Source organism: Lycium ferocissimum, chromosome 8 (genome assembly GCF_029784015.1).
Source record: "Lycium ferocissimum isolate CSIRO_LF1 chromosome 8, AGI_CSIRO_Lferr_CH_V1, whole genome shotgun sequence".
NCBI classification, from domain to species: domain Eukaryota; kingdom Viridiplantae; phylum Streptophyta; class Magnoliopsida; order Solanales; family Solanaceae; genus Lycium; species Lycium ferocissimum.
The window spans coordinates 1,359,056-1,386,878 of NC_081349.1; the positions used below are offsets into that span (position 1 = coordinate 1,359,056).

General features: G+C 35.4%; 1 protein-coding gene and 1 long non-coding RNA gene across 3 annotated transcripts; one reads left to right on the forward strand and one right to left on the reverse strand.

The window, feature by feature from the left end:
* Positions 1 to 271: 271 nt before the first annotated feature.
* On the reverse strand, positions 272 to 4,793 carry LOC132067120 (uncharacterized). Of its 2 annotated transcripts, XR_009417045.1 has the most exons (5): positions 4,494 to 4,793; positions 3,713 to 3,802; positions 3,526 to 3,580; positions 1,206 to 3,443; positions 272 to 612 (listed from the first exon to the last, which is right to left on the reverse strand). It is a non-coding gene; the product is annotated as an uncharacterized LOC132067120 (long non-coding RNA). The 2 variants fall into 2 exon arrangements; XR_009417044.1 differs by lacking the exon at positions 4,494 to 4,793 and having other exon boundaries at positions 3,713 to 3,850.
* Positions 4,794 to 14,830: 10,037 nt separating this feature from the next.
* On the forward strand, positions 14,831 to 27,104 carry LOC132067121 (putative cytochrome c oxidase subunit 5b-like). The gene is made up of 6 exons (XM_059460246.1): positions 14,831 to 15,182; positions 16,906 to 16,985; positions 17,113 to 17,163; positions 25,826 to 25,892; positions 26,252 to 26,331; positions 26,813 to 27,104. Exons 1-6 carry the CDS (start codon positions 15,017 to 15,019, stop codon positions 26,876 to 26,878), a joined length of 510 nt encoding a protein of 169 aa, XP_059316229.1. The 5' UTR covers positions 14,831 to 15,016; the 3' UTR covers positions 26,879 to 27,104.
* The last annotated feature ends 719 nt before the right edge of the window (positions 27,105 to 27,823 follow it).

Sequence of the window (27,823 nt, forward strand, 5' to 3'; positions counted from 1 at the left end):
TACGAATTAGCGATAAATAAATTCTGTCACTACTTTAGCGATGAACATTTTCGTAGCTAATACATATAAATCCGTCGCTAATTTGGTAGTTGATTTTGTCGCAGAGAAATGTTAGCTACGAAAGTTCCGTAGCTATTCTGTCGCGATTTGTATAATAGTATTTCTGATTTTATATTAATTGAATATTTAGCTATGCTAATTTTCTTATATATTTTAATATATCAGTCAAAATCCATGTAGAACATATTAACTTAAATGTAGTGATAATCAATAAGCATTAAAAGAACCTTGATTTCATATAAATAGTAATCTAAAGATTAACAAGTAGATCCAAAAATACAATCCTAATGCATCAATGTTCATAATTGTTCTTCAACTGATATATTATAATTTGAAAGACAAAGCTAACTAATGTGCTGCTGGAGAGTGATGTTCATCAGGATCGAAAGTAGGACCAAGCTCATAATAGCGTTTCCCTTGAGACCCAAGATCATAAAGTCTTCTCTTCATCTTTCCTTCCATGGTCTCATAATACATTAGAGTTGCAACATACAACTGATCATATGTAATTATTGTTGTGATCACTATTGCTCACAATTCTTGACCTCTATCCTGTAAATAAAAGTAAATGAAAACCTTAAAAAGTTTTATACATTCATGTCTGACAAATGAATATGAATATGTCATCTATAAAGGTCAATAAAATCACATAATGTTCTACTTATGTGCACAACTTGAGATCGATCACCATGTATGAAAAGATGTTCCATGCCATGTGTATAAACATGCAAATATATTGCAGTTCGCCCGTCCAAAGTACCTGATACTAATTGCTATCAAATTTATGTGCCAAAAACACCAGATTTTTCACTCAAATGCACCAAATTCTCACCCCAAGTTTATGCGCCAAATGCACAAGACTTATTATAACAAAAACTGCATCAATGAGTGCAGTAAAATTGTAAATGAATGCACCTGAAATCATAATTCAAATGCACCAGATAGCTATAATGGTAAATGACAACTACAACCAAACTTTGCTAATAAGATAACAAATTTGTCACCAACCAAAGTAAACATAACTGCATAGAATCCAAGAAACTGATCTAAGCTTAAAAGACTCAACTTTTAATTTTTAACTTATGTGGAACAATAAAAAAGAAAGATATCGGTGAAACAAAGGGTTGACAATCAACATTGATTACTTTTGAATAAATTGGGGCTTCAAAAACTGCTTCAATTAGGGTCTCGCTTTCACCTTCGACTCAAAGTGCTAAGAGGGAATGACGACAGTTGCTCGTGTCTCTTGAGGGGTTTTGGCTAGAATGTCATGTGCTTGTTTGTCTACTTCATTCAGCTTCATTCGAATTGCATAGAAGGGAAAGTTTTTAGATAAGGTACTTTACCGACATACAACCAAAAGAAAATAAGAAACACAAGGCCACTCAATATAAACACATGGCAATGCTCGAGTTTGGGGCAGACAGTTAGCATAAATCTCTTCAAAAGTGAGAGTCCATAGGCTGATGATGATGATATTGTCAAATTTAACACATATCAGCTGTATCATCATGAGATTCAGGTTGTTTTACCAGTTGGTAAAAAAGAACTAAAAAGAACTAAGCAGTATTGATTATCAAAAAAACAAAAAAAGAACTAAGCAGTTTAACAGACTGACCAAAGGACCACGCCAGCAAAAATAGATGGGCGAATTTATCATCATGATTGCTCTACGTTAAGCATTATGCATCTAAAGCAAATCTATTAACAAAATACTATTAAGTACTAATCATTTTCATCCCAATTTTTCCTAGAATTAGACCTTTATTTTTCCAGATACTAATGTTGTAAAGGGACTTAAAACTACTTCTCGACAAATACAACTACATTTGTGACTTGGTTTTTGCCTGGTTATTTCACACTTAAGATTATTAGAACAGGAAAGTTACACATTTTACAAGACAAATAAAATTATCTCAATCTACAGTCACATGACCTCTAGTCATGTAAAAAATGATGAATAAAACTTGAAAATAACTGCTTATATACTTTCAGGTCACTACAAATGCGATTGTTCTCAAAAGCTTTACTAAATATGAAAAATGCACAAGCACAACCCACATATTTAACAGAAAAAAGACCTGCTAAAATAGGAACATACCAGAAGGGTGCACATTCATAGAATATAGCTTTATTTACAAATTCAAAGTTTGTGAATAGGAGTTCCACTTATGTATTCCACTCTTCCATTTTATATGGCCATAGATATTGTAAAAAAAAAATGACTTACATGTAAGATCAGTTGAACATGTAAACCTAGACTTGACCTTTCTACGAGTCCCTATTTAAAACTTTTATGCAATTCGGATGAAGTTGTACTTGCAAGAAACAAAAGTATGATGATTAATTATAGATACTTTTCCCTATTAGCTACTTGGACACTAGTTAACTATTTTGCATATCACTTTCATTAATTACAAATAAATCAAATTAACACGTCCACTCTCTAGTGTGGTACAAGATGGGTCAATACAATAAAGGGAATTTCAGTGCAACCTAGAATTCGATTCAAGATTCCTTCAGACTCCTCGCTAATAAATTGTCAAAGTAGAAATATAAATGAGCAGCTCACAGGGCCATAAGTCCTCTATTACTATTTTTCCCATCACTATTACTCCTTTGTTTGCATAAATTAGATCCGCAGAGGGAGGCTTGTAGTGTATTCATGCCAGGATAGAATAAAATACACAAGTTATTGATATTTTTTCAGGCAAGAGGGATGGTCAAAGGAGTAAAGTACACAATCTTACTTGATATCGGCCTTGATATCATTTGTTCTTTCTCCAACCTCACGGTGAGATCAACTACAAGAATATCAACAGTTGGAACTTGGAAAGATATCCCAGTTAACATTCCATTGGTATTACCTTTCGGACAGCCTTAACAGCTTTAGTATTACTAGGGATAATGTTGAATGAAGTAGCTCTTCCACCCCTCCAATTCTCGAATGATGGTCCATCAACAGTTTTCTCTGAGTGATGAATTATAAATATGGCAACAATTTAGGTACAAAACAACAGAAGTTGTATTAAAAGTTAACATAGGAGTAGTACTTCTGAACTGTTATGGAGTGGACTGTGGTCATAAGACCCTCAAATAGTTTTGAATTTGTCATGAATAACCCGTAAAGTAGCATCAAATTGAGGAATTATTAAAATTTCACTTACAGGTTCAAATGTTAAAATGAAGAACAAGGCACGAAAGGGAACCTTTACCAAAGGAGCAAAGTAGTTAGTGGTACAACTAACACTAGAAACAATGTTGGGGTTTGACTTGTATTCCTTCTCATTAACACCAACAGCACCCTTGCTAGTAGCAGAACATATGAGCATCCTTGCTCGAAGCTAAACCTGAGAGTTGAAGACCTGTGTTGCTGTATTTTCCTGATATAAAGTGATGGCAAACGTTAGTTTCAGTGGTACTTTCACATGATATATCAATTAGTTAGAAGTATAAGCTTCTTACTATGAAATTGCGGTAGCCACCAAGTATTGATGCCAATAACTTTAAGAATGTAAATCTGCAAATGGAACAAAAACCAGGAGCTTAATATGTTATTTATATGAAACCGTAACTTAGCAATTTCAAGTATCCTCCTTGAGAGACAAACAATAGCAACCACAAATATTGTAAAATGACACACAAGAATCACCTGATTTAGATGTCGTGTTTTTCTCCCCATGATTGTTGCCACCTCGCGGGTACTGATCTGAGACATTTGCTCGACTAGCCTTCATTTGGTCTATTCCAACAACATTTGGATACAACAACTTGATAATCTCACCACGCAATGTACTACTATATTCTGGCTCTGGTATGGGAGGTATTCCTCTGTTGTAGTGATGCGATTATGCTCAAGGTCCACAATAGCAACCTAAAACATCAAAGAAAGTACAAATCAAAAAGTTGGATAAATGGTAAATTAAGTCACAGCACTAAAGCAGCCCCAAGATTCAGCATGACACTGAATGAGACTCTAATCACCACCCTTTTTGATACGTACACTCTTTTTTTATGACCCGAAAACCTGTATGGGACCACAACCTTTAGGACCACCGCAGTTTTAATTTTGACACCAACAACAAACATATGAGCATCCTTGCTCGAAGCGAAATAGGTTTGGCTTATATTCCTTCTCATTGTTCTGCTTATTTTGTAATGAAAATACTTTTTTCTTCTCAAATCTAACTGTCCAGTTTCACTTTTTCGTGGTTTTGGATTATGCCCTAAAATCATTGCTTAAGACTGCAAAAATTGAAGGACTAAAGATTTGACCACAACAGAATCGATTAAGTAGACAGATATCACAAATAAATCAAACTAAAGTATCTCTAACCACTCCTTTAAACTGACATCTTTAGTTTCTTCACATTTTGCATTTTGCAGAGATGGTAATTAAACCAAATAATTCAGAAAAGAGTAATTAGAAATACCTCTCCCATGGATTACTTGAACGCCATCCACAACTCTTTTTAGTACTGAGATAGCCCTGAGTTATGGCCCAATTCTCCAAGACTTCTGAAAATTAAACCCTAACGTCAGATTTTGAAGCTTTTGAAATCACCATCTATGAAGAAATCCGAACCCATAACCCCAAAATTGGCTTTCAAAAACCCTAACCCAAATCCAGTGACTTCAACTATGAGTTCAAGCGAGCGATGCATACCGTGAAAGCTTCTCATCACCAAAATCGACGAAGGGGAAAAGAAGAAGTTGCCGTAGAAAGGACCGAACCCTAGAAAGAGACGAAGGGGAAGAATATATTTAAGATTGAGTGAGACACTGTATTGTATTGTACATTGTAGATAGATGATAAAATTAAAAATTAAAAACATTAACAACAGATTCTTTCCGTAGCAATTGCTTTAAAAATATTTTGACAACTTAAAATTAATTAGCGACTGATTTTTGTAGCTAAATCCGTCGTTGAACTTTAATAAATTTAGCGTCAAAAATTATGTCGCTAATTCCGTAGCTAAAAAGTAGGCGCCAAAAATTTGCGCTCTATGTAGCAACGGATGTTAGTTTTTGTCCCTAATCCGTAGCTATACTATATGCCTATTCTTCTATTTTCTTATTTTGCGACAAAATCACAATTCCGTAGCTAATCCGTCGCTACTTAGCGACAGAAATCTTTTTGTTGCTGAAATCCGTCGCTAAACCATGTTTTTTTTGTAGTGACCCAAGAGGATGAGCATTTAGAGATAGACGTCGCTACTCTACCAGAGGACTCTGATTCTATTCAGATGATTAAGGATGAGCATACTTTGGTTGATTGTGAAGCAATAGACGAAGAGTTCAAAACCCCATCCACTATTCCACGTTTACAATCTTCATTGGAGGAGAATGAGAAACAAATGGTCTTGAACATAGAGGAAGAATATTCTAATGACCTTTCTTCTTTGTTTTCTTATTCTAATCTTGATGATGTGAATTTTATTTTTGGGGATTTTTAGGAAGATATGTGGATTGATCCCGTGAAAGAACTTCGGAACAAGTTGAGGATAATCTGTGTAGAACAATTCACGACTCAAAATGAGGGTCAAGAAAGAGCGAAAAGAGTAGGCTTACATATATCTTCGGAAGATGTGGCCTAATGAGCTCCATAAATAACCCTAAGGAGCGTAAACAAGGAATGGGTTCAGAATTCGGGGTTGAGTTCATAAGTTCTCGGAGACGGAAAAAATTGAGGGGAGTATCCTTACCTCTTATTTTTAATTAAGTGTCATGGAGACATGACACAATTTTAAGTGTGGGGTGGGGAATGTAAATATGTGTTTGTTTTTATTCTATTTTTTTTTAAATGTAATTTTGGCTCTTAAGCAGAGAATCTAATGTTTTTGTGTGAATTAGAGAGTTCTTCCTAAATTTTGTCTATGCCTTGAGAACAATGAGTGTCTTGTTTGTGACATCTAGGCTCACCTTTCAACTCATGAATAAATACTAGGCATAATTACTTTGTCTCAAATTTTCCTAGAAGCAGGTTGGGGAATCCTTTCTTGAGTGAATCGTGTGCCAAGGAGTGTGTGAGAATTTTTGCTATGTTCTGCGCATGTAATTGGTGTCTAGAACTTACCTCGAGTGTATGCAACGTGAAATTGTAAGTATTGATCAGTCTAGGAGATGATATAGGCGTTTCTTTGTTGAGCCAGTTATGCCTTTTGACCCACCTAATTGCATATCTCCTAGTCAGTCTCGTTGAGCCTGTAATCCGATTTCTTTGGCAACCACACTACAAGCCTCACCCTTTTACTTTGATTTGCCTATCTTTTTGAACGTTTAATCTCTTGTGAGCACTTGATGTTGTTAAGAGATTTTTAAGAAGCTAATGGAGGTTTGATCTAATTTTTGTGTGGAACTTTAGAAAAAGGGAGAAATGTGCACTGCTTAAAAAGAAATTAGAGATCCTTTAGTTAGGACTAAGAAAAAAAAAGAAGAAAAAATGTGTTCTTGAAAAAAAAAAAAAACATATTTCTTACTAGTGGTGATTCTTGCTTTGTTTGTGCTTAAAGGAAAGGGGAACTTGGTGCTTATACTTTAAGGTCGGAAAAGTTCGTTCAACATAAGTGTGTGGTTTGAATTATGAAATTATATGTATTAAAGTGCTTAGGGAGGTGTAGTCACTACCATCCATATGAATCCTACTCGTCTCTTAGCTTACATTACAACCAAACAAAGTCCTACTTGATCTTAGACTGTCAAGCTTGAATAAATGGATTAGGACACCAAAGGCAAGCTTATGGTACATCTTTTCTGGCACACGAACTTTATTTCAGAGAGAGAGCATAAATTCTTTCTATCTTGGGTCCCTAATTGTTCTTGAATATTATGTGTGAGGGACAATTCTTTTTTATTTGAGTGAGGAGGCACATGGTTTGTGAAGGCTAAGTGATATTCCTGAGCTTCTCTGTTGGAGCAAATGAGCGAGGTGTAAAAAATTTGTTAGTGCTTTTGAGTTGAGTCCTGAGGTTAGGTGATTATGGACGGGTGCTATATTTGTTTTAAATATTCTTGGCATGACAAGTTAGGGAGAGTTGTTTGAAAGGGTCATCTTTCTTTGAAGTGTAGTTTGACTGCTTGAGGACGAGCAATGATTTAAGTGTGGGGTGTTGATGAGTGGCCATAAATACGAATTTTTAGCTACAATTAACCTTTTGTTTACTACACTTTAATTGTGTTTGAGCTTGAATATTAGTATTTTATACTTATTACGTGTGTTTTAATGTGCAGGAATAAACAAAGAAATTTGCTTGAAAATTGTTGAAGTTGATTAACAAAGAAAGGACAAAAAATAATATTCAAATATATAGGAGGTTGACTTCAGATTTGAGAATGGAAGACAAATTAATTTGTGTATGTGGCGTCATTGGCAGAAAGGTTGGCCATCAAAGGTGCCAATTAAAGTGTCGAAGTCGTGAATTTAGTTGGCCAAATTACACTTGGATATTAATGTTTGTCTATGTGGCAACACCAAAGAGACCAAAATACCCTCAAAGTTTAAAAGCAATAGCAGGTCACGATGGAGAGAGGACTCTCAAAATAATAATAAAGCATACGGATCAGTGCAGTATCAAACTCGTCGCGGGCTAACTCAATCGATTTCGGAAAGCCAACTTTTCCTATTTTATTTGGACAAGGTTAATTTCATCTAGGACTTTTCCGACGCCAATAAATACTCCCTAAACACATTTATGTCAGGACTTTTGATCGAGGAGGCATTGGAGGCGCGTAGAAGAGGATTTGATGGCCGAATTCATTACTTTCCATACGATTCGTTTCAATACGGAAGTTTGGATTAATTGTCGGTTGTAATGTTTTCTACTTCTATTTCTTCTATGTTCTTGTATTCTATTATAGAGTAGTTTTCTTATAGTGCTTTGACAAGACATGATGTATTGATTGACGTTTTTAGATTCGATTCTTGTTTTATTACTTGAATTCGTTAACAGGGTTTTGAATAGAATTACAGAGTTATCTACTATTTTATTTAATCGAAAGAGGAATAGTTTGGTGAATATCTTTGCATTTTTTATTTTTTTTTGTTCTAATTGGTGATTCTTCTAAGTAATCGAAAGAGCTTCCTAAATTATTGGTTGAACCAAGAGAGGAAAATTTTTTAGAGACGTTTTCCTTGAGACTAAACCATTAATGTTTTCTTGCATATGTTCGCAGGCTTTTAATCAGCTTTGAACTCATGGACAGTAATTTTATTTTATTATTGAGATATTTTGGATGCTTTAATCGAAAGAGAAAGTGTTTTATGAATTATCTTAATATAAATCTGATTTATCTCATGATTGAATGATTTTATTGAGTAATCGGAAGAGACACTTGAATAATTTATCTTGGGTTATAAGCTGACGATATTCATGAGAAGTCGTCTGAAGATCTATTTCTATCCATAATATTTAACATTCTCAGGGCTTGCATTAGTTTAATTTGTGAAATCTGTATAAATAATCGGAAGATGTTTATTAGATTCTAGAGTAAACTAATTACTTATTGAATTCGAGAGACTCAATAAAACTTAGAGAATAGTGATAAAACGAATCAAAGCTAATTGCTAAAATCTTGCATCTGTCTTGTCTACTACCCTTACTTCTCATATTAATAGTAACCTCTGCTTTCGTTGTCAATTGTCTTTAATTACGTTGTAGTCATAATTGTGGTTTATAACCACAACAAACTCAAGTTTTTATTTCATGAATAATACTGAGCAAGGTTCCATTCGAGTATTTATTTGTACCAATCCCTATGGAGATGATCTTAAACTATACTATCTTTGACTAGCGAAGCGCTTAATTTATACTGTGTTTTGCGCTAGTCAAAGCCGTAACCTACCTCAATACCGTCGGTGCCACGAACTACTCCGCTTCGAGCCTTCCTTTTCTAAAGCGCCTCAGAACGATCGAAGTCTAATAATCACCAATTCTAAGTAAGTAAATGACCACGAAATAATCAACTATTCGGAAAGAGAATCGGTTGTGAAAGTTACCCAAAATACCCCTTAACGAACCACAAGGGCAAAACCGAAAATTAAGGGCGAAATTACACTACCCATATTCTAAATAGTCATTAACCTTAATTTCATGGAATTCTAACCTCAATTGGTCCTTCAATTTCATCAATTATGCCAAAATCCCCAATTTGAAAAGGAACCCTAAATTCATGAATTGATTCTAAAAGCTAAGTGAGATTTAAACCTAGAATCTATTAATCCACAATCTGGATAATAGGAATCAACAATTAGAACAACAATATCCAATTAGATTAGGGGATTTAATGTTCAACAACCTAGGTTTCCATTGTTGATACCCAATTTTGTCCCGCCTTTCTTCTGAAGTATTTATTTGCGCTTCTCATATTTGGAAAACTTAAGAACAGTCATTTATATTTTATTATAATTATTAGCTTTCTATTAATATCGTCGTTTTTCATTATACAACTATAGTCATTGCCTATTATCGTTGTTGTTGTTGTTATTATTATTATTATTATTATTATTATTATTATTATTATCATCATCGTCGTCTTTCTTTTAACTTCTAATTTTCATCTTTAAGGCTTCTCATGTTCATTGACTTAACCAAGTAAATAGCTACTATAATACTTTTACTATAGCATTTTCATTTCAATAAGCTTCTGAATATCCCATAATTTATTTAAGTGCTAGCAACTGTAATTTTGTAAAGTATATTAAATATTTGAATATTAATATGCTAATGTTACATGGTGTCATATAATATGGTTAAAAGTATGTTTTATTCAATTATGAAGCTCAAATAAATTCAAAAGAAGGGAAAAAAAAAAAAAGACTAGAAAGCCCAAATCAACAAGCCCAAACGAAACTCTTGTACCAGCCCAATAATTTTCAGCCAACTAAAACCTATGTCTGCAGCTCATTCGGTTTAGCCTATTCGGTTTAGCCCATTCTACTAAAATACCTTGAACTACCCATTTTATCCTCAACTTAACCACCCAAAATCCCCTAATTACCCCCGATTTAGCACAGATAGGGTTTCCTACCTCAATCTCCTAAGCGCCGCTTGTCCTTCATCTCCAAAGCACGCTCTTCTTCTCCCTTTTGCCATTTCCAGGAAAGCTCCAACCTCTTTTGTCCATAGAGCAGAACATTGCCTCTCCATTTTCAGGTAACAACATCTGTCTCTCTCACTTTATCTCTCCAACCTCTCTCTTTTTTTTGGCTCGACCAGCGAATCTGTCCAAATCCCCAACGTTCGAGTTTGACCAAGTTCAAATGTGAAGCATAAAATCCCGCCCAAAGTACTACTCTAGGAACCCTAATCTGGATCTATAAATACTAACATTTGGAACCTTAGAAAAAAAAAAAAAAAAAGAGCTTTTAGCCGCCTCTATTCCCCTTGAAAGTATTAATCCTCTTCATTCTCAATACCTCTTTATTTTTACTCGAAGTACTAAGTTATTTTATTCTCTCTTTTGCCTCGGCCACTACTTCGAATCTGAGCGTATTCAAGCTCGGAGTTGTTAGTGTTCGAGCGTAGATCTGAGACCCCGCACCCCAGTTCGCTGCACCCAAAAAAGGTCAGTGCAATCCCTTTCTTTCCTCTTCTTTCCTATTGCGCAGATCTTTAACGTATATTCATGATTATGCGTTTATTATGCTAGTACTTTCAAGATGTTTTTTTTTCATACTTCAGATGTCATTAGAATAAGAATTTTCATTTGTGTTGTTTACACTAAAATCATTACTTTATAATCGATGTTTTTTTTTTATTTTGGAAAAAACATGGCCTAAGATTTCTGTCTCACTGTTATATAAAAGCATGAGATTTTTTTTCTTTCCAGTGAAAAACACTCCCCTGTATGTGTTAGCTGCTATCCATATTAGGAGACACATTAGTACTCTTTCTTTGCTTTATAAAAGAATATATATAGCTTGCGGGAAAAACGTTTGTATGTAGTATGTAGTTTACATTTTTATGAGAAAAATACATCCTCATTAACGTGTTATGTAGAATATTTTGCTGAACCTGTTTTAGTATAACAAAGAGACTATATCCTTTAGAACTCTCGAGCAATGTATTATTTCTATTGTCAGCCTGTTTCTTTATTTTAGTTTCATGTGTTTCCTTAGTTGTTATTGGAATGTAAAATCTGCATCTGTTTATTTTCTCGTCACCAACGGGTATTTTCTGTATTAGAAATCATGTTTCAGTTGTTCATCACATCCGTTTAATCAAAATATCGCTAAAAAAAAAAAAGAACTGGACTTAGCAAAAGTTTCTCAGATGTTGTTGTCCATCTACTAGAAACCATTTTCTAACCCTTTCTTATTTGCTTGAAAAGGAATCAATGTTAGCTGTTGTTTACACAGTAGATATCATTTTAGTGGAACTCTTGGTTTTAGTTTAGTTAAAGAAGTGACTTGAGTATTTTAAGTACAAGCAGCATGATAAGTCTATTGTATTTTTTTTAATGAAGAGAAAATAGAGCTATTTACGTAACTTTAAAAAAATGTGTTCCAGGATTCCTCTTTTATTTGTTTGAAAGACCTGTGTGTCTTAATATTTTTAAGTTTTGCTTATTGCATTTTTATAGTGAATCATCTTGAATCTATGCTCACCTAAGTATTTAAGCTTTTCTAGTTGAGACTATAATACGGAGCTCAGTAATGGTTATCGTGCTTAAGATTGATCACTGTGTCCTCATCTTGGTGCTGCATAAGAGAAAAGAATCTGAGTGCGAACTATAGGCCTAAACTTGCCGTGGGTTGATACTATAGATAAAAATATACTTTTTGTAGCTTATTAGATTGTTACACTCTTAAATATTTGAATTGTCTCACTAATTTCTTTATTTCACCTCTTTTACATACGTACTTGTGGAGCAAATGGTGTCTTAATTCGGAGTCTCAAGATGAGATTCGACGCTATCACCATACCCGTGCATGGAGTCAATATGTCCCGTCCCATATTCTTTAACCCCATCAGCCAGCGAGAAAACAAGCAATATCGCTTGAGACCGCCTATGCCATCTTTATTCTTTTTCACTATCCCCTTTCCTTCTCATTCATTTTATTTCACCCCTTTATGACTGCGAATACTTGTGTTGTGGATTTGTCTCTGGTTTGAAATTGTGTGTGGAACTTATGATTCACATAGAATTATAATGGGTAGTTTTTATCATTTAGGATCGTCGCTCTAAATACTAAGTACTTATTTTTACCGTAGAATGCAACACTTATTTTCATAAAGATTTAAAATCACGAATAATCTTGTTAGGATAGTCATTAACTTGGCTTTATGGTAAATGTTTGAAGCAACTGTTTTACTGAATTAATGAAGCTCATCTCTTAAACTTTACTAAACCATTTTGATGCCAAAATGTTTTAAAACCGACCAAATATTTTTTTTTAAAAAAAGACGGCTCAAGTCATTTTTTTTTGTATCTATTTGACCATTTGGAAGTCTCACGGACTTGTAAGGATTTTCCATGTTTTGATTTTCCTCGGAATTTTTAAAATGGACAAATATTACTAACGTTAAACTATTTTAAGTTCGTCAATTATACAAGTTATTTTTCAAATAGTTATAGAGTACCCAAAACGCTATACTTATATTCTGAGACTATTTTTTTTTTAATTACCTAAGTTTGACCGGTTAGTCAGAATTTTACGGATCTTGGATGCTTAACCCTTCCTTTGTGATAATTAAGAACTTTTACCTAGAATCACATTAGTTAAGTAGATCATTAATTGAAGTTAATTTTAAGCATTTACTTAGTTTAAATAGGTGTCCTAATTCACCTTTTAAATAATTAGGTGGCGACTCCTTAAGTCAAATAATTAGGAATCATCAATATGTTATACTCCGCTTTGACCCGGTTAAAATGGGGTATAACATCCATAACTCATCACCCTCATTAGTCATTAACCACCATGGATACTAATTACTCAAGAATTAACTACAAGATTAAGGCACAAAGACTTACCCCAAGATGATTCCACCAACACTTCTTTAGAAATAGCCCACAATGCTCCTTAGGATTAGGTTTTTGGTGAATGAGAATAATGATTCAAAGTTGGGGAATGAAATAAGATTTCTGATTCAGCGATCATCGTTGGGGCGAAGGGAATCTCGCTTCGGCGATCCCGCCTCGCCACCTCGTTGGGGGCGACTTCATTAAACTAAGTATTTCGCTCCCGCGGTCTGTGTACCGGCTTGGCGGACCCCCAGGGGCGAGACACTAGAAACTAGAAATTTTTTGTTTTCACCAAGTTTCAACCCAATATCTCGACACCCATCCAAGACCTCCCGAATACAAACCAAACATGCAGACACAAGTACAAATATGCTACAAACCCATCCGTGACCTTAGAATTTCCAACGGAGGTCCCTTTGACTCGATCAACCCCCAAACGACTAAAATTAAATTTCCAACCAAGTAACCAAAACGCACCCGAAAGCCTCAGAAGCCGAACCAGCCACTCCACCAAGTCACAAATGATCCTTCGGACCTCAGGGAATCGACGGAATTTCGAAAAAGGTCCGTTCACCCAAAAGTCAACTATTTGTCAAACATTTTCACTTAAGGGTTCTACCTCTTTCAACTTTCACTAGAAACGCCCGAATGCCTCAAAAACTGGGTAGACGGGTAATATGGTCAAAACACACATAATGACCGAACGGGTCGTTACATTCATACTCTAACTGAAATCTTCTTGCGGCACTATCTAGTAAACCTTTTGTAAATAATCCCACATGCCTTAGCAGTCTTGTTTTTTTTTTTTTTTTAATCGGAGACCTAAAGTTATTTCTTAGTTCTTCTAGTTTCTTAAATTTTAATATCTGTAAAAAAATATTATATCTATATGTTTGAATTTTGGTAGGCGTTTGGCCATGGAAATCATTTTTTCTTACTTTATTTGGAACTTTTTGAAGTTTGAGTTGAAGACGGAGTTGTGTTTGGTTATACTTTTTCGACTAATATTTGATTGTTTGAATGTACTTTTTCTAAAAAAAAAAAAAGTGAAATATGATTTATACCCCCAAAAGTAGCAAAACAATCCAACTTGATTAATTTATGAAACATACTATTTCATACTGGATAATCACATAATGTGATAAATTGGATCTCATATATTTTTTATGTACAAAAAGTTGCTTCACTAATTCAAATATCATGATTAATATTTATTTTTTTACTCTTTCTTAATCTGTATAATAATTAAAAACTCAATTAAAAAGACTGGACTCCATTGGACACAAAACCCAAACCGATGACACACTTGATCAAATTGAAATGGGATCGTTTTTATAAAAACCAAAACTTTAGGGAAAATTTGAAAAAAAAAAAAATCAAAACCTGAAAACAAGTTTTGAGGTGTTTTCCAAATAGAATTTTCATTGCCAAGCGATTTTCAAATAAAACGAAAAAAGTTTCCAAAAAAAAAAACACAAACGACTTATCTGTAAAATCTAAATCAAGTGTCTTTATAAAATACTTTCTCTGTCCCAAAAAGATTGTCTTACTTTTCTTATTAATTTGTCCCAAAAAGATTGATACATTTCTATATTTAGAAATAATTTTAACTTTATGAGATAATTTACAGCCACATAAATGTTTAAAATTTGTTCTGAATCATACATTTCAAAAGTCTTACTTTATTTGTTAAATTATGTGGCAACTCAAACTAAATCAATTTTTGGGATGGAAGGAGTTAAAAAAAAAAAAAAAGAAAAGTAAAATGACCAAAAGGGAAAAAGAATAGACAGCCGTAGGAGAAATTGGACACGAGCGAGTCAACCTTTGGGCGAAGCGTTGGGCCAGTGCCGCCACCCTTATTTCCCATTTCATTTCCCCACACCGATACTCCTTTTACAAACAACAGAAAGAAAAGCAGAGAGAGAGTGATAAAGAACAAGTCTCGATCTATTTACACTCAACAGGGGCTGACCTGAGATCCGAACACACTATGTCGAGAAAACTCTCTTCGCATCTGCGAACCCTACGAAGCCTACTTCGATCCACTCCTAAATCCAACCCATTTGCCGCCTCATTATCTTCTTCTTCTTCTCCGTCACCGGTGTCGTTCCGGTCACCGGTCACGTTCGTCTCTCGCCACTTCAGTGCCGTGTCAGGTAACCCTAATTTCATTAGATCTTATGCTTTTTTACACGTGTTTGAATAGAGTGGAATGGATTCATATAATCGAGTTTGCGATTCAGACATAGTGAATTGATTGATTATACTTGCCTTATTTAGGGTGTGTTTGGTATGAAGGAAAATGTTTTAAGGAAAATAAGTGTTTATCCTACTCATTTTCTTGTGTTAGGTATGCACGTTGGAAAATGTCATTTTAAGAGCATCTGCATATATTCAAAGAAAAATACTATGAGATTTTTGAATTCGGAGTGCAACTTCTGCTGGTTGGGGGGTTGGGATGCATTGGTGTGTTTTGTTTGATTCAGAAAATGTTTTACCTCAAATTTTCAAGGAAAACATTTTTTCCTATTTTGAGGGAAACATTTTCCATGGGAAAACGTTTTCCAAGATGTTTACACTTCAGTACCTTGTCGGGTATCCTTTCACACTTCTCTCTACTCTTAACCCTAATTTATTCAGATCTTACGCTTTTTTACACAAAATAACGTGTTTGAATAGAGTGGAATGGATAATATAGGATTTATATAGTGGAGTCCTGCCAGGTTTGATTGAGAGGTAGTGGATTGATTGATTCATTATACTAGTACCAAAATTATGCAATGCATGTTAGTTTTTATACAACAAACAAAACATCCAATAAAAAATACGGAAAAGGGTCAAATATACCCCTGAACTATTGGAAAAGGGCCAAATATGCCCTTCGATATACTTTTGAGTCCAAATATACCCCTGTCGTTATACTATTGTGTCAAATATACACCTCCTCCGTTAAAGTTGTCCAAAGTGGACATCCTATCCTATGTGGCATTGACATTTGATGAGGTGGATGCCACGTGGCATTGCCACCTCATCACCCCCAACCAATTTTACTCCTCTCCTCTTCCACCACTAAAATTTCCTTCCACTCCACCCTCATTGTCACCATTACCGCCATTTTAAAGATTAGGAAGATAGTATTCTCATGTACGTCTTCTATTATTTTTCTGGCAAGTCCACCTTCTACCCAAACACATTAGTGCAGAAATCGGATTATTTACGCATTTATTTGCCAATAAATAGAATCAATGGTGAGCATTTTATCAGCAAATTACTTGAGTTTCCTGTTAAGTTATATAGTTATATTTAACATTCATAATGTTTTATCCTCACATATCAGAGAATGAAAACTAAGTTGTCACTTGGTTGTTTTGCATTTAAAACAGATATACTTAAGTTTGACATATTCCCCGGAAAAGTTAACTGCTGACGATATCAAATACATGTGCTTAGAAAGCTGAGACAGATATCACCCCCGGTGTAAAACAGACCCATTTTTGCTTAACATTATGGAAGACTAAGAAGTGGGTTGGGGGTGATGAGGTGGCAATGCCACGTGGCATCCGCCTCATCAAATGTCAATGCCACGTAGGATAGGATGTCCAGCTTGGACAACTTTAGCGGAGGAGGGGTATATTTGACCCAATAGTTTAACGGCAGGGCTATATTTGGCCCCAAAGTATAACGAGGGGTATATTTGGCCCTTTTCCAAAAGTACAGGGGTATATTTGGCCCTTTTTCGTAAGAAATAATACTAGGATAACAAATCCCATCATAACATGTCTTCAAACCAAACTACCCCTTAATGTTTGTTTCTAGTTAGTTCATTTCTTATTCTGAATGATTGTGATGAGTATGGATATTTTTCGTTGTCTGGAACAGAGAATGTTGTTAAGAAAGTGGAGGATGTAATGCCGATTGCAACTGGCCATGAGCGCGAAGAGCTTGAAGCTGAGCTCCAAGTGAGTCATTTACCATGTTCTACAAATTTAGCATTTTTGGCTGAGATATTAGGTATATTAATTCAAATTTCATTGGTAGATGTTAGTTGTGACTAGCATTTACATTATTTGATGTGTGCTTTTTTAGGGAAAGGAGATTCTTGACATTAACTTTCCTGAAGGTCCTTTTGGTACAAAGGTCAGTGTGGATTTTCAAGTAACTTTTGGTATTAGTACGCTAATTTATTGCTTGTTGCTTTTGTCACCATTATTGTTGATCACTAAATAGTTTTATCGTATATCCAGATTAGTTATTCTCATCTGTTGCATAATGATTACGATATCACCTAATTGGTCGTGCTCTTATTGACATGGATAATGTACACTCAGAGTTGCAAATGTTCGGAAGTAGTCATTGTTTTAGGTATTCTTTTGAGTATTAGTTCTTAGAAAATTCAATTAAAGATGAAAGCAAATAAGATAATACAGAGCAGCATAATAATTATTCTCGTATATTACATCTGACACTAGGAATATGTTTTAGTTTGCAACTATTCTTCAGCAGGATTATTGAGTAATACTCCCCTAAAGGCAAGACCTGGATCAATCTTGTCCCTGGTTTTCTCTTTAGCCTCACGATTTCGAATTTTGCTGTCAAACTAAGTGTGGTATTTAAGTGGAGGAGATTAAAGGGCTGTTCGTTATTCACCGAATTTTAAAGCTGGTGACAACAAATATATTTTTTATCAAGAAAGGACCTGGATCAACCTTGCTATTTCACACCTCTTTACTAGTCATAATTATGTGCTTCCGTCAAGGAAAGGGAGGATGAGGAGAAGAGAAAGGGGTATGATTGATGGTTGATTTAACTATTTATAATTCTGTTCATGTTGGTTGGCATGAGTGGAAGAGAAATAAATCAGATTATCTCACTTTTTCTGCTTAACTTGGAAGGAATTAAAAAGGATTAGCTGGCGCTGCAAATTCCCCCCATTTTCGATTCCTAACCTAACCTAACTTCTTCGTGCCTCAACAACTTCGTGAAAATATGTTCTGAATATACAACAATTTTGCCTAAATTCCAAGCTAGTCGGTTAGTTGTATGAATCTTTTATAACTGTTTCCCTCTGTTTGGTCAAGTTAATTCCAATACTGAAAAATTAGAAATAATTAGATTAGGGGGTCATCTAAAATGAAAGATTTCTAAATTGTAAACTTATCTTTGCATGACAATTGAAAAGCTTTTTAGGAAAAGACAACGTAAGTGTACTTATTGTGTTCAGTCATGCCCTATGCCAATTGATAGATTGCAGGCCATTTCTAATAACTTCCTCAGTGAGATTTGGGTCTACCTCTTTCTTTTTAAATGCCTTAAAATCATAGTATGGCACCTAGAGGTCGGTGCATATGGAGGTCATACCATCGTAGGAAACATTTCTTGGTTTATCCTCTATGTGTGACTTATAGTTGCTGCGGAAAATAGTCACTTCTAACCTTATCTAATCTTAATCTTAGTGACTGTATATCCATTTTAACATCCTCAACTTTTACTTTGTCTCAGTAGTAGCTTGGTATTGAGTCTTCACTAATAAAATAATTTTACTTAAAACAAATATTCTTTGACAGTCATTGTTGTTGATTATGTTCAGCTCTCTTTTATAACATTGCTGGTTCCATTATCATTTTATAGAATGCGTCTTTCATTTTGATAGGTTATCCAGCACATAATACTCTCATAACATTTGTCATTTTGAGCAAATCCTACTTTTGAGGAAATCCTATATATATATATATATATATATATATATATATATATATATATATATAGGATTCTCATGGAATGTTGAACATATATATCTGGATTATATGTATTTACAGCAACAATAACAACATACATAGTGTAGTCCCACAAGTGGGGTTTGGGGAGGGTAGGATGTACGCAGACCTTACCACTACTTTTGTGGGGTAGAGAGGTTGCTTCCAATAGGACCTAGGCCCAAAAAAGAAGTTTCCCGAAGCAGGAATGCAAGAAAAATATGACAACAAGATATCAAGATACGAAACAAATGAAGCAATAGAAAGTAATACACATTGAAGAATAAGAAACTACGTGATTACTAAAAACTACTACTAATAAGGAGAGGAGATGGGGCTGGCTCCCTGCCTATCCCATAAAGTGCGACAACACTCGGGTACCTACTGACCTACTACTCTAATCATCAACCTCCATACCTTCTTATCTAGGGTCATGTCCTCCTGAAGCTGTGCCATGTCCTGCCTAATCACTCTCCCCAGTTTAAAGGATACAGGAATCAACAAAATTAAATAGTACCAGGAAGTTTAGAATAAATGACACTAACAAAAGAACAATTAAACAAAATGAAGAGAGCCAATTAAAAGAAGGGGAATATGTGGGGTTTGGGAAGGAAAGGAATTTTTTGGGTTGCTTTCTGCTGGAGCAAATGAGTCTATTTATAGGCTTAAGATTGAAGATTCTTTTGACAAGTGGCATGCTTACTTGTCAAAAGTTTTTCATGCAATTTACCAGGTAACATTTCATTTGCCATTCTTTTCTTAAGTTTGCCATTGGTTAAAAAAATGTTGAATTACTACTACCATCCTCCATTATTGTGCAAAGTACCAAATTATTTTTGTCTACTATTTTTGATATGGAAGATCTGGGTGAAGTAAATATGATATTGGGAGTTAAAGTCATAAGGAGTGAGAATGATATAATGCTATCACAAAGAACATTATGTGGAGAGACTTCGTACGAAGTTTGAATGTTTTGAGATGACACCCGCGGCTACGATGCTAACTCTCAATTGAAAAAAGAATAATGGTGACCCGGTTGCTCAGTATAAATAGGTTCAGATTGTTTGGAGTTTGATGCATTTAATGAATTTTACAAGGCCTGATATAACCTATGTTGTGTGTATACCAAGTAGATATACTCATAATCCCAATCACGAGCATTGATCTGCATTAATTAGACTAATGTAATATTTGAGAAGAACCAAGAATTATGGTATCCTGTATAGTGGATTTCCTTCTACTTTAGAAGGGTACAGTGATGCAAACTAGATCTCTGATTCAGATGAGACAAAATCCCCTAGTGGTTATGTGTTCACCCTTTGTGGTGGTGCAATATCATGGAAATCAGCTAAGCAGACGAGCAGACTATCACTGCTAGATCGACTATGGAGTTAGAGTTTGTAGCTTTGGAGTTAGCTGGTTCTGAGGCTGAGTTGCTAAGAAATTTCTTAGCTAATATTCCTTTAACAAAGGATTTGTTGCCTCCTATGTCTATGCATTGTGATTGTCAAGTGGCAATTGCCGTGGGAAGAAAATTAATTCTTCAATAGGTTAAGGCCGATATGATTGTTCAATAGAGATGGTAATCCAACCTATGTGATTGGAGATCTTATGAAGTAGGTTCATATGGGTAATAATAAGTCGATGTTGACACGGCGCACTAAAAGAGAGTGCTTGAACTGCTACTAATTGTGAGGATGAGGTCTTAACTCTTAATGAATTCACATTCCTTAAGGATGGTGTATTTAAAAGCAATATACACTTGATGAATTACCTATATGAGAAGTGGAGTGGGATCGCTCCTCTGAGATTTTGGCCAAGTCTCTAAAGCTCTCATGAATAACTAGGCACGCGCATAGCTTATTGGCGCATAACCGCATTGAACAACAAAAGTACGGAGGTCGAAATATGACTGATAAAGCCTTTGACTTACAGTAAGAGTTATTGGTTCATAAAAATATTACATTTCAGCAGTAATTCTGTAAGTTAAATTTTATCTATCTAAGTGTAATATCCCGTACTTTCATGCTATGGCTTAAACCGCTTGACGTAGGTAAGTAGACTCGAGTCAGTTTTGGTCATATTCGAATATGTAGATCAAGAGCTCAGCGTATAAAAGGATGAAGTCCCAAAATGATTTAAGACTGAAAAATGTGGCGACGATGATTGTAAATAATATTTTGTGTGCGGCAAAAGAGGCTATGGATTAGTGCTATATCACATGAGCATGATAATGAGTATATGATGTGTGTTTAAAATGATTATTATTTAAGTGAATTGAGATCAAGAAATTAATTATGTGTGTAATTGGTTAAATGGAAAATTGTAGTGGAAGACAAGAAATTAATTAAGATTATTGGATAAATATTATGTGGACAAAACCATGTGGATCGTTGTCAAGTGACAGCAAAGTGAGCATATCTATACATGCACATAAGAGTATAGTGATGACAACAAAAGTGTGGCATTACACGTGTAAATGGGGAGAAGTCCTCTTAAAACTCTCATCCCACTTTGTTGACTTTCTATCTTTAGGAAAAGGGTGTTGCAACTATTTGATATATATAGAGACACTATATACAAATTTCTTAACATCTTAAATGGAAAAAATTTCTTTATGAAAATGTGGGTAGCAACAATAAAATACTAAGAACGGCATAGAGGTTACGTTCACGTTGGCCATGTGCTTCTAATGTCGATTCCCTCCGGCTTTTTTAGCGGATCGAAGGTTACTTCGTAGTTAAGTAAAGTGACGGGGAGTTCGAAAGAGGGCAGCCAAAGTACGATTCAACATCTACGATCTTCTACGGGCTCATATGAGCATCTTAGGTAAGTTTTTGTTAAGAACTCACGGGCTGGTGATCGAAAGTCGTGAGCTCAAGTCTTAGTAATTGTATAAATGGATTACGGGTAGAATAGCCTTACGTACTCGGTACATTCTTTCTGTACTGACGTCCCTTTTGCCGGGGGCCGTATCGTACGCCGCAAGTTCGAGTAGACGATCCGACGTGAGCCTCGCGATGGCGGTTGCTTGAGTTCAGTGGTTGATCGGTAAGCTCCATGTCTTCCGGAGTTGGTCGAGTTTAGAGGTTTTGACGACTTCACCAAGCTACTAGAAGCAGATCTAGCTTCCTGAGTCGAGATACCGGTAATGGTTAGTAAATTGAATGCGAGTTAGAAAACTCAAATGATCTCAGTAATAGTTAAATACTGAGATGACAATAAAGTGAACGATTAAGTAGTAAGAAGATAAGCGGCAGAAGTGTAATCTTTGAGGGCCATTAAGAAAGAGGTCTCCCTGAGACAAGCGTGACGAGCAAAGCGAAATTCGCTAAGATTGAGTATGTCGCTTGTCAATATAATGGCACATATGCATGTAATATTGATTTTGATTCAGATGTCCCTAGTAAGGGAAGATTATCCTAAGGTTTAATTTGAAAGGCAAGTCATAAGTTATTTCTAGTATGAAGAATTACAGAAGGTGAAGAGAAAACAGTGTGACTACTTCTGCAGAGGTAAGGGGTCCTTGAGCCCAAGGGGAAGATGGTGTAATTAATATATATTTGATAAAATCATGTGTCCCGCTAAATAATAGAGCGGTAAGGAAAACTGTGGTGAAGGTTCAGAATAAATGGAATTGTAGACCCTACAATTACCCTACAATTATATAATGAGTAATGACTCTAGGAGAATATGTAAGCGCAATGGCAGGAAGAAGACAAGGCTGCTACACAAACAAATACATCAACATCCAAGGCCATAACACATACCATATATACAACACCTGTCTACAAAGCCTCTACGAGTACTAACATCTATGATTTGGTCGGGAAAGGGCCCCGACCTACCCATAAGGTCTATACGTAGTCATAACCAACACCTCTAGACTCGGCCCACTCCGGAAGACATGGAGCTTACCGATCAACTGCTGAACTCAAGCAATCGCTCATCGTGGAGGCACTCGTCGGGATCGTCTACTCGAATGTGCAAAGCATACTGTCGCGCCCGCAAAAGCGGACGCGGTCGTAAAGAATGTACCGAGTATGTAAGGCTATTCTGCCCGTAATCCGTTTATACAATCATTAAGTCTTGAACTCACGGGTTCCGATCATCGGCTCATGATTTCTTAACAAAAATTTACGTTAGATGCTCATATGAGCCCGTAGAAGATCCTAGACGTTGAGTCGTACTTTGGCTGCCCTCTTTCAAACTCCCGTCACTTTACTTCACTACGAAGTAACCTTTGATCTGCTAAAAAAATCCGGAGGGAATCGATGTTGAAGCACGTGACCAATGTGGATGTAGCTTCTAAGCCGCTTTTTGTATTTTTTTGCTTCATCGTATGAGAATTTTTTCGTACATCAATTTGTAGCCGCCCACATTTTCATAAAGAAATTTTCTCCATTTAAGATGTTAAGAAATCTGTATGTAGTGTCTCTATATATATCAAAACGTTGTGGCACCCTTTTTCTAAAGATAGAAAGTCAACAAAGTGGGATAAGAGTTCTCAGGGGACTTTTCCTCATTTACACGTGTAATCCATTGAGCCACACTTTTATTTTGTCATCACTACACTCTTATGTGCATGTATAGATATGCTCACTTGTCAGTGATCCACATTGTTTTGTCCGCATAATATTTATCCAATAATCTTAATTAATTTCTTGTCTTCCACCACAATTTCCCATTTAACCAATGACACACATAATTAATTTCTTGATCTCAATTCACTTAAATAATAATCATTTTAAACACACTTCATATACTCATTATCATGCTCATGTGATATAGCACTTATCCATAGACTCTTTTGCCACACACAAAAGATTATTTTCAATCATCGTCGCCACACTTTTCATACTTAAATTATTTCGGGACTTCATCTTTTTATACGCTGAGCTCTATCTACATACTCAAATATGACCAAAATTTCTCAGGACTCGAATCTACTTACATATGTCGAGCGGTTCAAACCATAGCCTGAAAGTATGGGATATTACACTAAGTTTGGTTCATAGTCAAAAAGACACCAAACCTATTGCATTTGGACCATGTAAATCTAGCAAGTTTTACTCTTCTTCCAAAAATCTTTGAACAGTGGGGGATTGTAGTAGTCTTTCAACATTTTTAGGACAAATGGCAAACTTAAGAAAAGAGCGGCAAGTGAAATGTTGCCTGGCAAATTGCACGAAAATCTTTTGACAATCAAGCATGCCGCTTGTCGAGAGAATCAATCTTAAACCTATAAATAGACTCATTTGCTCCGACGTAAAAGCAACACAAGAATTTCCTTTCTCATACCCCATGCGTTCCCTTTTTTTAATTGGCTCTCTTTCATTTTGTTTAGTTGTCCTTTTATTTTTACTTCTAAACTTGCTGGGATTATTTAATTTTGCCGATTCCTGTATCCTCTAATAGATTAGAGGTAGGCTTGTTTAATCTTGGGGAAACATTTCACATTGCTGAAATATTTTCTTAGGACATTGCCTAGCACGACTCAAACCATTCGTGTATTTACTCAAAAATATTATCGTAGTAATATTTAATTTTCAGTGTTATTATTTTGCTAATAAATAATTTTATTAAAATTAGTGACATGCAGCCCGGGTCATTTGGTTGGAGGGCTTATAAAAATAACCTCAACACAAAATACTATGGAAAATAGTACAACGTGATTGGAGGAATTGGAAAGAATAATCTCCACATAACTAATGGATTGCTGGTTGTATAAGGAAAAATACATGCGTAACTTTATGTCTCGTTTGGTTGGATATTAAATAATATGTGTGCTAAATTTTGCGGGTGTTTATGTATTATTATATGTGGAATAAGAATGTGTATTAGCAATTAGGACAAAAAAGAATTTAAAGACAAAAATGTCCCTCAATTAGGTAATCCATACATAACATGCTTTGTATTATTATCCATTCGTAACAGTCTTTACACACTGTTCATCGTATAACAATCCCTTCATTATTTTTTCACCACATAAACAATCCATGCATTATAATTCCCACATAACTAGCGTGTGAATCGAACAACCCCTCACTTTCTAGCATACTTCTCCAAGTTTTTGGTTTGGCTTTCCGAAAATCCATTGAGAATATGATAGGAGCAAATATCTCTCAGGTTCTATTCTGCCTGTTTATTTGAACTGTACTGTGTAAATGTGGTTTCCATCATTAAGGTAACACTGATGAATATACTGTTACCATTATAAAAAAAAATTGAAGTGTTCTGTGCCTTGTTACTTTTGCATATCTATGTATTAATATAGAAATTCTGAGTTGTTAGAACTTAATTTTAGCTCATTCTGTGGAGCACAGTCAGTCACTTAATGGTCTGCTTGTTGCTTATTTGGTGATCACTGAACTAATGGTGGTCTTATCATATGTAATGGAGGCCATTTTTTTTTCAAGTAATGATATGTAGTTCAGGTAATGCCTTGTATTTTGCATATGCTCTTGGAAATACTGTTAAACAGCGGTCTTCTCAACTTTTGCAAGTAGCTTGTACATTTAATTAGTATGTGGTTGCTTTAGTAAACTTTCATTAATGCAGTTTATTAGTAGTATTATTGACAGTCTTCTTTTCTCCTAAAATTTTTATCTTGTAACCTTCACCAGCGAAAATTAGTTACATATGCGTGTGATTATGACAAAGTTGCAAATTAATTATTTCTTTGTATTTTAACTACTTTCAGTGGTTTACATTACTAATATTGAAAATAATCTTCTCTTCAATTCTTTGTTTCTCTTTGACAATTGGTGCATGCAAATTTTATTTATGTTTGTCTGCTAATGACACTGAGTATGTTGTTGTTGTTATTGTTGTTGCTAATGACAATGGCTACTAAACTAAAATGTTGCTAATTACTACTCTTTGAATAAATCCAATTTGTGTGGCTGATGAACAATTCAAGATTATGGCCGCATTAACCACATGCTAAGAGATGTTATGTGGAGAGCGCTTATATTTGTTTTCAGTTATGTTTCAAGTTTGATGCGAACAAATATGATCAACTCTTTGTATATTTTATATTGTAGGAAGCGCCTGCTGTTGTCAAATCCTACTATGATAGAAGAATTGTAGGATGCCCTGGAGATGAAGGAGGTAAGTCTCCATTATTTATTTGATAAGTTTCTCCATCATACATACCTGTAGGGTGGCCGAGTTGGTTGAGCAGGGATCTCTCAAACGGAGGGTCTCGGGTTTGAATCCCCTGCATGCTTTCTCGGTCGACCTCGTCGCATGGGGCTTGCCTAGTCCGGTTTACCTATCCTGTGTAGTTTGCGGTCTATTACACTGGAGCGGGGTTTACCTTGTGCACACCCGAAGGGTAGCGGCTGCGGATTCCCTTTCCATTAAAAAAGTGTCTCCATCATACATTTATTCCTCTAGCCAGTTGACTTCAATCTTTTTAGTTGGTTTCTATTAATGTCCTCCCTCATTTTCTATTTCTAATTCAACAGAAGATGAGCATGATGTTGTTTGGTTCTGGCTTGAGAAGGGCAAGCCACATGAATGCCCAGTATGCTCACAGTATTTTGTGGTAAGTACAGAATATCCATTAAATTCATAGTTAGTCCTGTGGTATGTTATTGATTAAATCTAGGTGAATTTGTAGGCTGTTGAAGAATTTGCTAGACGTGAATCTGTACTTCCTGCTTTTCTAAATCTAGGTTAATCTGGAGGATGTTAGGGAATTTTGTAGATGTGAATTTGTCGTTGCTATTGTATGTGTCAAAGAAGGTGCATTAACATTCATTAATGAGGTGTAGAACTGTAGATTAACATTTCATCAGTTAATAAAGAGAGTTTTTTTTTTTCTGGTTGGCTATTGCTTAGTTGCAAAGCACAAATTGTAGTTCTCAGGTGTCCAAGTTTGGTGCTGCCTTGCTCCATAAATTGATTGCTTAATTCAGATATTATGCCATTTCAGTGTGCAAGTTCAATTATGAATTTATCCATGCAGAATTTGATGGCTCAAGTGAAATACTTATTTTCATACTAAATGGTTTCTTCTATTGCAGTTGGAAGTGGTTGGACCTGGAGGACCTCCTGATGGACATGGCAGTGATGATGAGGGTCATCACTGATAACTGTGTCTTGCAATTTTTTGTCGGAATAAATTTTGGTTAAGACAATGAGAGATTACTCATTTTACAAACTGATGATTCAAAGCTCTGTGTTCTTTCCTTGCTTTTACTGGATTATTGTGCTTATGGTTGCTGTGGCGGCAGTGAAGTTGAATATTTTTGCTTATATATTTTATACAATAGACATGTTGGGGTCTGCTGGAGTTACAGACCCAATTTCTTCAAATGCGTAGTTAAATAACCAATGGCTACAGGTTAATTCTTTTGTAATTGTTCCTTTTGTGTTTAGTTGGAGTGCTCATATTGAAGTTCCTCGGTCTTAGAGCCCCATGCTGTTGCATCATCATTAGCTGCCTCTACATACTTTTGGATACCAATTGACAACAGCTCGTTCCTATGGTTACTAATAGAAAACTGATGGGAAATTAGAGAGTTATATCGACAAAGATGAGCAGGTCTACTCCGTTGACTAGGAGTGTGCTGTGCTGGTAATAAGTTCGATGATATAGGGAATATCTTGTGTTGTTATTTGTATCTAGAATAAGATTGAACTGTTCAATAATATTTCATTTCACTCATCTTAATGCCGTCTGATTTTCCTTGTGAGCTATTAGTTCGGGGGATTTTTAACTGCAGTTGAGATGTGGGGATGGTCTGCATTGCCCTTGGAAGCAGGGTGATATATAAGAGTTTTTAGGCAAAGTTATCGGTCTATCGGAAACAACCTCCCTACCCGTCAAAAGGTAGGGATAAGGTCTGCGTATACTCTATCCTCTCCAGGCTCCACCTTGTGGATTACACATGTTATTGCAAGGTCTACTTTGGTCCTTCAAATCTAGCCTTCAGCATCTGTAGAGCACCTCTGGTCCAACTAACAAAATGAATATAAAAACTACTTGTGACTACCAAAAAACATGAGAAAAATCCAACTGACTTGATCTGTTT